The sequence below is a fragment of the Grammomys surdaster genome, unplaced genomic scaffold (assembly GCF_004785775.1).
Source record: "Grammomys surdaster isolate TR1022 unplaced genomic scaffold, NIH_TR_1.0 184, whole genome shotgun sequence".
In the NCBI taxonomy this organism is placed as follows: Eukaryota; Metazoa; Chordata; class Mammalia; order Rodentia; family Muridae; genus Grammomys; species Grammomys surdaster.
The window spans coordinates 3,886,223-3,896,265 of record NW_021604629.1 but is presented as its reverse complement, the minus strand read 5'-3'; the positions used below and the strand labels follow the sequence as shown (position 1 = coordinate 3,896,265).

General features: G+C 49.6%; 1 protein-coding gene across 3 annotated transcripts in view; it reads right to left on the bottom strand.

Annotated features, from left to right (window-relative positions):
- The window catches only part of Ampd3 (adenosine monophosphate deaminase 3), a 43,880-nt gene extending 34,141 nt beyond the window's left edge, over nucleotides 1-9,739 (bottom strand). For 2 of the 3 annotated variants that reach the window (XM_028768006.1, XM_028768008.1), the window contains exons 1-2: nucleotides 9,679-9,739; nucleotides 661-886 (exon numbers count right to left, since the gene is read on the bottom strand). In XM_028768006.1, the coding sequence (XP_028623839.1) occupies nucleotides 661-886; nucleotides 9,679-9,700 (248 nt within the window). In that variant the 5' untranslated portion in view covers nucleotides 9,701-9,739. Of the gene's footprint in view, nucleotides 1-660; nucleotides 887-4,671; nucleotides 4,723-9,678 lie in introns of those variants that run through there. The other variant, XM_028768007.1, reaches the window with a different exon arrangement.
- Between the last annotated feature and the right edge of the window lie 304 nt (nucleotides 9,740-10,043).

Here is a 10,043-nt window from a genome sequence, read left to right as displayed (position 1 = left end):
GAGAGAGAGAGAGAGAGAGAGAGAGAAGAGAGAGACAGGGGAGAGAGGGGGGAGGGAGGGAGGGAGGGAGGGAAACAGACAGACAGACAGACAGACAGACAGACAGACAGACAGAATATAAATGTTGGGGCTGAAGAAATGGTTCAGCAGTTCAAAGTGCATACTGCTCTTCCAAAGGACCCAAGCCCCCTTCAAGAGGCTCCCAGCTGCCAGGGAATCAGTCAGGGTCCTTGAGCATCTGTGCTCATACATGTACATACCTACACATAGACACACATGCCTACACTTAATTTAAAATGAAAGTAAAATAAATACTTCAAAACAAAGTAGACAGCTTCTGAGGACCAACACCCGGCTTTACTTTTGGTCTTCTCATTTAGGTACACACACATGCATGTGCACCGCCCCACACACATGCATGTGCACCTACACACACACATGCTTACATGCACATGGATGTGCACACACACAAACAGCAGAACCCTGGCTTTTGATCTTTTCAAGCAGGCAAAGGCAGCAAGGTATCCTTCAGTAAATACCTATGAGCTAAGTGCCCTTGGTTAAAACAAGCACGGAAGACTCGGGACTGTGTCAGCTCCCTCAGGTCCCAACGCAGGTCTCACAACTCTACACACACGAAAGCTGGTCATGGGAACAAACCTTTTTGCTGTCTCCACAGACTTCTGTTCCGCCAGCTCCTTCTGTAGCTCCCTCTCCTTGGCTTCCTTCTGTCCGATGGGACAGTCTTCGGGGACAGTAAACAGGGACATGACATCTTTGCTGTCCTCTTCTCGGAGCACCTTAGCAAACACCTTCTCTGCCAGTAGTCGGACTTGCTCGTCCAAATCGGACATGTTCAACTTGGGGAATTGGCGAGGCATCTCGGCTGACAGAGAAAGAACAAATGTGAGCCTTCCTGGTTTGTGGATGTCCTGAGTCCCCAGGGTAAGGAACAAAAGGCCCATGACCTGAGGCCTGGTCCTTGGTCAGCTGTGGATGTGGTGATGGATTCCCAGAGCAAGCCCAGCAGAGCAGATTTCACAATTAGCTTAAGTAACTGGGTGTGAAGCGCACAGGCGGCTCACATTTCATAAGCAGCAAATGCTCAGAAGTCAAAGAATGAACTGATCATCGAGGCTCTTCCGTTTCTTCAACCTGGGGGGATGGGTGGCCTCAACCTCCTAACTTAAAAATCGAGATGGTCAGGAGAGGGCTCAGTACAACCCTTCTCCAAACTTCTGAGAGGCCAATAGCACACCCCTCCCCCACCCATCCCCTAGTTCTTCATGCTCCTCCAAGAGGGTAGGTCCACCTCAGAGCTAACTGTGAGCTTTGGCCCAACAAGAGAACAGCAGAGCCTTGGGAAATCCAGGAGCATCCCTCATGCAAGAAATGAGACTTTGTGCTGAAAAGCAGAACTCAGAAACCACAATCCTAAGGTCCCTCCCACCCTTCCAGAACTATCTAAAAGGACACAGCATATACATTAAGAACTTTGAACAGTAACAATCTTAGCTGAAAACACGTGTTCTTTATAAAGTTCTCTCGATCCTTCTCTCTTTACATGGAAGGTTCTAGTCACCCACTGGCCCCCTCCCTCCCTTCCTCCTCCCCGTTCTGATCACAGGTACTGAGTGAATACACCTTGTCCACAGTCCGATGCCTTCCGCAGGAGTGAGGCAAGGCTGGGGCAAGGCTGGGGTGGGGTGGGGTAAGGTGGGAGTGGGGATCCTGCTCCCCCCCACCTAGTTCCAGTTCCTTAAAGGCTGTTTCAAGAGACAGTGGTTTTGTTGGCCGGGGTAGATGAAGGTAGGATGGGCCTTGCTGCTGTCGTCAAGGACAGACAGCAATTACAGGAGCAGGGCATTAGGCCATCTTGGATCAGTCACTCTTAGGCCTCAAAATTTTCTCATCCGTGAGATCAAAGGACAGTGTAAATGGTCTCTAAGGCCCTCTTATTGTAAGTGGCATAATTCTAGGTGGTAGAGAAGTTTCCTGTGCCGGAGGTTCAGAGTACAGGCTTCTCTGTAGTGTGTGGGGCTAATTCATGACACACACAGGAAGGGGAAAACCAGGTTGGTAATGGGTAGTCAGGGCTATGGTCTGTGGTCTTGACTCTGAAACCAATTCTCTCCCTCCCCCACACCCCAGGAATGTGCTTTTCCTGGGCTTCTCACTTGAAGGAAGTCAAGAGGGAAAGGATGAGAAAAGACCACCTCAGCATCCAACCAAGTGAGTCCAGGGAGCAGAGAGGAAGGGAGAGCACTCAGCCAGGAACAAGCAGAAGCCTCATCCCCACAGGGAGGGAGAGGAGCAAAGCTGGCTGTGTGGGAAGCTGGGCGCTGTCAGTACAGAGGCTCAGGAGAAAGGTGACAGGAGAGCGGGCCAGGATGGTACAGAGAACCAGACTCTGAAGGTAAATGGGAACAGATCGGGACCCTGTCCCCAATTCTCAGTCCACTGGTCCAGTGTCATCATTTCTCAGTAAACAGAGACAGACCAGGGAAAGAGCAGTGGATACAGGACTGTCGGGCCAAGCAAGCCTTCCTTAAATCACTAAGAGAATAATATGAACCACGGAACCATTGTGGAGATATTTATCTGCATTGTTTATACAAAGACCTTTTAAATGTCAAAATAGACACACACTTGAGAAAGACTGCTAAGAAGCAAACAGTAGGGGGATGGTGCAGCCATAGTTTTAAAATCATGTGAAATAATAGATAACAAAGAATTAATACATACTGGGTGGTAGTGGCACATGTCTTTAATTCTAGTGCTTGGGAGGCAGAGACAGGCAGATGTCTGTGAGTTCGAGGCCAGCTTGGTCTACAGAGAGAGTTCTAGGACAGCCAGGGCTACACACAGGAAAACCCTGTCTTGAAAAAACAAACAAACAAATGAGCACAGAATTAACATACAAAGTTGTGGTGTGCTTTGATTACACTGATATAAAAAAGCATCCCCTATGATCACAGCCATGGGAATGGTACATACTCAAAATGACCACGTGGTAGGGATAGCTGTTTTGATTTGTGTTGCTTTGGTTTTGGTTTTGTTTAAGACAGAATCTTGCTATGTAGCCCAAACTAACCTGATATTCATTCTAGTTCAAGCTGACCTTAAATTCACAGCAACCCTCCTGCCTCAGCTTCCTGAGTTCTGAAATTATAGTATATAAGCTGCTACACCCACGTGGGATATCATATTTTAATAATTAATGCTACTCTAATTTCATTTTCTATTTTCATTTTGGTTTGTGAGACCTTTGAGACAGGGTCTTACTGTGTAGCCTTGGCTGGCCTGGAGCTCACTCTGTAGACCAGGCTGATTCACTCACAGAGATCTGCCTGCCTCTGCCTCCTGAGTGCTGGATCAAAAATGTGTACCACCATGCCTGGCTAATTTCATTTTTAAAATACTAAAATATTAGATATAAAATGGGTGGGCTTAAAACATAATGAGAAGAAATTAAGCCAAATTTTTCCTCTAGGGTTTGACTGTTGGACCTTCTCCTGCCTAACCCCCAAAAAAAGATCCCTGCTCAGAGGGACCCTTTCTGCCTAACTCCTATTCTGCATAGAAGCCACCCCCTCCACCCAACACTTGCATATATCCTGAGCCAGACACACGACTCTGGATGCCCTCAGGAAGGGGCATTTGGGGCAGCCCTTAGTCTGAGGCTTCTTACCCCACAGCCCACTGTCTCTGTCCCTGAAGCACGGCTTTCTTACCCTTCATAGTTCATCTTCTCTACACGCCATCCTCCCCCTTTTCCTTAGCTTGAGCCTGCCTTCCTCAGACTGGGCCCCATGAGAAGTTGATGCATGCTCCTGGTTAAGCAGAGACTGAGAGAAATGATGGAGACACGGCATCCCCCCCCCCCCAGGCTCATGAAAGACTCCAGGATCACAGAATAGTGCTCCCCAGTAAGGCCCTTTCCTTTTCTTCTTTTAAATTTTTATCAGTGTAAATTCATTATATGAAATAATAGGTTTTATTTTGTCATTTTCATACATGTGCAGGATGTACTTTGGACATTTTTCACACACACACACACACACACACACTGTCTCTTCTCTCCTACCTCCACCCACTGTTTTCTTTTCAAAACTTTCAAGAATCAGCTAAAGATTATACAATGAGTTTTCCACCCAATTGGTGAGGTCTTTCCAGGATTTCATGTGGTCCCAGTCCTGCAAATGGACCCTGGGCCTCCCAGTGCACCTCTGCTGCCTTCTGACCATCCTACACAGACACTCTTTCATCCCTCCCCTCTCAAGACATTGGCACCTGCCAGGCCAGTCTTGCCCGGGAAAGCCTGCTCTGTTGATGCCAAGCAGAGTTCAGCTCCAGCTGCCCCATCATGCCTGGCTTTCAACCATTTGCCAACTGAAGCCAACAGACTTGTAAGGCTTAACTGTGAACTGGCCAGCATCAGTCAGCTAACGATAACAGCTTATCTTGTTACACACAACACCCTCTAGTGAGCGTGAACAAATTGTTATAGAGTTAGAAAGAGCTAAAATGCCACCAATTTCGACAAACAACTTTGCACAGCGCTACAGCTCCTCCAGAAAGGAAGCCCAACACCACTAACAACCTGCCTTACACTAACAAACTGTTTCCCTTCTCCTGCCAGAACCGCGATACAGAACCCATGGCACAGACCTGAGCCCGGTGTCTCCATAAATGATCCTGAGGATGCCACACAGACGTGCTGCCCGCGAGCTGAGTCAGAGCAAGAGCAGCTAGCTGAGTCCTCCCTGATGTGGCTGGGGTGGGAGGTCTCTGCTTTGCATATCTGTGAGCAGGAAAAGTCTGGCCTGGAAATTCTCCTGCGAATACGAAATGCAAGTGGAAAATTTCCAAAATGCCCTAAAGGCCTCAGGTACTGCCAGTTATCCAAGGCAAAATGGATGTAGGATCCTGAACACCACGTCCTGGCCCCGCTCCCAGCCTTCACCAGAAGAAATGAAAGCAGCCAGCACCGCTGCCCTTCTGGGCAACCACACAAGATAAGCTGCCCTTCCTCCAACACCCAGGCTCCTCTGAAAGCTGAGGAGGGACGGTGATAGCATCAGTTTGGCTGCTTCTGGTATGAACCCCACTTTAGGATTGATGAGACCATAAGTCTCACCTCATCAAGGGGATTCGTCTACCGTAGGGACTGCTCTGCACCCTCTCAGAAGCCCCCTCATGCAAAACAGCCCTCCTGAAGGTTCCCCACAGGTCAACAAGTAACCTGGAGCCCAACACTACCTCCTCCTTCCCCTCCCCCCCCCAAAAAAGAGGAAAGGGCTTTGAAGTGCTTCCTCCTTGTCTAGGAAGGAACAGAACCCAGAATAAGGGGTGGCCTCAGCATAGAAGCAGGCAGCCCAAGGGCAGGCAGCTGAGATGAAAAGTCTTTCCCTACTCTCCCTTTCTTCCCTAAAAGAAGCGTGATGGTGCACTATCCATCACTCAGAGGCAGAGACAAGTGAATCTCTGAGTTTGAGGCCAGCCTGGTCTACAGAGCGAGTTCCAGAACAGCTTGGGCTACACAGAAAAACCCTGACTCAAAAAAAAAAAAAGAAGAAGAAGATGAAGACGAAGAAAAGGTTCATACACACATACTTACTTGAGTGCACACGAATGTACAGATATCACACTCATAGACAGGACAGACGCACCCCATACCTGGCCCACCCAAGCTCACCTCTGCCCTCTCCTTCTTGTCACTACTCACAGTAACTTCCCAAAGTGCGTACTGGATTCTATCCCTGTGCTTTCTGAAGTGGCCGCAGTGACAACACAGACACAAAGCTCAGCCCCTTAGAATGGGGAGATCTTGGGGAGACACGCAGCCTTCCAGGGACTTCAACAAACTGCGTAGCTCTAGGAAATTCCCCTGAGTGAGATGGCTATTTCTATGGTGCTGTTGAAATCCTGAGGAAAGGAGTCCAGAAAGGACAGGTCAGTTGTTTACCAGGAGGCTAGCTGTAGCCCTGGCTTGAACCTGAGTCACCTCCTCGTGCCTAATCGAGAGGCTGTGCCTTGCTGTGCCCACACTGTTACTCCTGTGAGCCCAGAGCAGGATTACAGGGCTGACATGTGACCCACTGCTGGGCTTCAGCAACCCCGAGATTACAGTCCACCTGTCCACACAACTGTCTCATAAACAGTACAGTCAGCAAGCTACACACAACCTGGAAGGAGGGCAATGTTTATTCATTAAATAATTCAAAATGCTTACCACATGGGAGAAGGGGAAGCCAAGCCCTTAAAACTGTTCTGTCAAGGGGCTGAAGAGATGGCTCAGTGGATAAGAATATTCTTGTTCTTCCAGAGGACCTGAGTTCACCCCCAGTATGTATATTAAGTAACCACTTATAACTCTGACACCCTTTCTGGCCTTTGGAGACACACACACAAATGTGTTCTGTCAAAAGACAAGTAGAACAAATCATTCTTGCTCCTGGCATTTAGGAAGGGAATGGTATGTGGGGGAAGTGATCAGAGCATCTTGGACCATGGTTCTAAGTCCAACACATTCAGGTAATTTTGTTCTCCAACTTTAATAGAATTCTAGACAGCCTTGGTCTAAACAAAGTTCAGTCTGTAGACTCTAAAAGGGAAGATCTGAAAACACTGTTTTCTCTTATAGGGATTTCCACACAGTTTCTACTAGCATAGTCATGTGAGACGTCCTGCAGTAAAGAAAGCTACTTAGCACACTTCACTGGCAATCCCATCATGGGAAAAAACACCTATTAATATCCCATGGCATCAGAGCTGGGAAACGCCTTCCATTCAGTCTGCAGTTTCCACTCTAGAGAAAGCTGCCATCCTGAGGACAAGCTAAAGGTGTGAGGCCAACTCCACCAGGTCTAGACAGAGCATCGAGGCAGCTCTGCTCTGATGACAAGGGAGGAACAATGGGTGAGGGTCCTGTAGAACTAAATGAACAGGGACAGCTCTGTCTCAGGAGGACCAGTGATGCTGAGAACCTCACAGTTTACCTTGAGACTGGCATAGTGCTGTTTCCTGTGGCCTGCATGCCTCACTGGACTGATTAGTTCTCATCTCATGCTTAAAGCCTCAGTTCTATGTGCGTGTGTGTGTGTGTGGGGGGACTATTGTGTGTGTGTGTGTTTTGTAAAAGTGTGCATGTGCGCTCACTTGAACATGTGGAGGCCAGAGGTTGATGTAGTTCCCCCAGTTGCTCTCCACCTTATCTTTCTAAGACAAGGTCTCTTTCCTAAGCTAGTCACTGTTCAGCTAGTCTGGCCAGGAGGCCCCAGGATCAGCCTGTCTTGCCACCTAGTGCTGGGGTTCCTGGTGAACACTGACACACCTACTTCCTATGTGAGTTCTAGGACTCTGAACTCAGGTCTTCAACCTTGAGCAGCAAGCACTTTATCCACTGAGCCATCTCCCCAGCTTCCTCACGTCCTTCCCGACCCCTCCTGAGTGGATTTCAGGATGACCTATGATAACAAGACCTGAGGCCTGCATCTCCTACCCTAGAGACCAGGGCATGTTCATTTTTTATCACTTAATTGTCCCTGCGTGGCATCAAAAGCTGGAATCAAATTATGTCTCATCATGAAACACACCACTCTGCTCTCTCAAGGCAAGACACAGGCTTGCCCAAAGGGCCCTGTTTCCTTCTCGTTTCTGAGATGTGACTGACAACAGTTAGGCACCTGGTAAATACCACTTCCACACACATCACCTACCTCATTTATGATTACATCCCAGTGCTAAATACTCAGTCCACACGTACACACACACACACACACACACACACACACACACGACATATTTGTTTACATATATGTTTACATAAGACAACAGAGGAGTGAATGGTCTAAGTAGAGGCCACCTCACTGTGGCGACCTCAAGGGTCAGCCGTGTGTATGGTTAAGCACATAGAATCAAGCCAGATTACCTGGCTTTGAATCCTGTTCCACCACTTGTTTATATGGCCTTGGGCAGATGATGAAACTTTCCGTGGCTTTTTATTCCCTATAAAAGAAGAGTAATGGAAATAGCAATGCCATGAGATGCCAAGATTAGTCAGGCAGCACATGGGAGTTGTTTAGACCCATCCCTGCTCAGCAGATGCCCTTTGTAGGTATTACTGTCAGCATCACTATTTTCTTCATCATCCTGACATCAGATACAAGAGAGTCTGGCAGGGAAAACGAATATGAAGTTTCATCCAGACACTGACTCCTTTTATTTGACACTTATCAAACACTATGGTGAGCTGGTACTCTCTCAAGTTCCTACGTGGTACAGGGAATCAGAAGCCATATTTAAATGTGAAGCCAGATCAGGAGAGGAAGAGTCAGCTCTGTCACTGCTACTTCTTAGTGACTGTGTACATCCTAACTTGTGTGACTTGTGGACTCCAGCCACCAATCAGTGTGTACCCTCATCAGCTCCTCATACTGTGTATTAAAAGACAGGACCATTGTCTCTTCTCCTAGAACTGCGGTCAGGACATGGAGGAAATAGATTAATATACTAGGCAGCAGAAACAGGCCACTGAACTGCTTTGTGAGAGAAAAGTATATTCCAACTTAATTCTAAGCCTACATTTCACCTACCCAAGATACTGCCAAGATCTGGGATTGACTCAGAGGCCATCTGAAGAGGGACTCGACGAGAATAAGAACAGAAAAAGCAAACTTTTCATCTCAAAGAACTCGATACTCGTGAGAGCCACTTGTATCTGGGATTTCAGGTCTGAGGCTTGGCTAAGGATGGATAGGCCTAAAATGTCAGAGTCTCACACCAACCCACCTAGAGAGGACCGGGTATTACCAGCCTCTTCGGAGCAAGCCAAGTCCCTCCAAGTTGCAACCTGGACAGGCCGACTCCCCCAATCTGCAGTCAACACTTCCCCGGAGGTGGAGGTGATGATGGAGTTGGAGCGGACAGAGACTCTGCCTGGCTCAGTGGCTTCACTGACTCTTTATATCTAGGGGAAACCAGTCTTCTTAAATGGTCCCTGCTCAGCCCACAATTGCTCAGGACCATGCTGGGCCTACTGCTGTCAGCTTTACTCCAGTAACTTCGCTTATTTCTCACCAAGAAGCTTCCAGCCACATACAGTTTGGAGACACTCCCCTTAGAAAACATCTACTAAGGGGCCTCTCAATCTTACATCATAGGCTTCTGCCAGCCTAGACCAGCCATTAGCAGATCTGCTCTTAAAGCAGCTGCAGGAAGTTCAAGGGCGGAACCGACCTACACTAGAGCCCAAGGCTGTACTCCTCCCAGTGACTTGTCCAGTGACAGCGGAGGTAAGAAAGGGGGTCTCAAACGAACTCGGCACTCGGCATCCCGTCCATACCTCTGCCTCCACCTAGAAGTTCACCCCAGCCCAACACATCCAGCGAGGCTCGGGCACCTAGAAACTTGTCCAGGAGCTCAAAAGCCAGCATGCCCACGTTCCTTTAATTTCCCTAAATCTCGAGAATCTCCTCTAAGCCAGGAACCAGAGATGCTGCAGGCTCACCGGAGGCCTCTGGAGCCCAGGCCACCTCTGGGTAGGGAAAGGCAGCATAGTACAGGGGGAACAAGCTCTGTGGGTGGTAGCTGCGGGGGTTCGGGTCTCTGAGCACAGAGGGGACTGGACACAGAGCGCCGGCCCAAGGTCAGCGGCGCAGCATCGCGCGCACTCACCGGGTTCGGAGGGCAGGGCCATGGGGGGCGGCTGCCGGGCTGGAGCGCAGGTGCGGCGCCAGGCAGGGCGCACAGGGCAGCGGCAGCAGCACGCTGACGCCTGCGCGGCCCGGTACGCGGAGCTGGACCCGACCAGGCCGCGCTCGCAGCCCGTGCCCGCCCCGCAGGAGCCCGCGGTTTGTGGAGACCGAGCTGAGCGCGGTGCGGCTGGGCCGGGTGACCGGGCAGAGAGCCTGCGCAGCGGGATCGCGCACTACCTGGAGGACCCGCAGCCACCCGAGGCGCTGGGCCGCGCTGCCAGCAGGAAAGCTAAGCACCCGGGCGCGGTGGCCTCCCTGTCCTCGGCCGGAAGCGAGCCTGGCTCC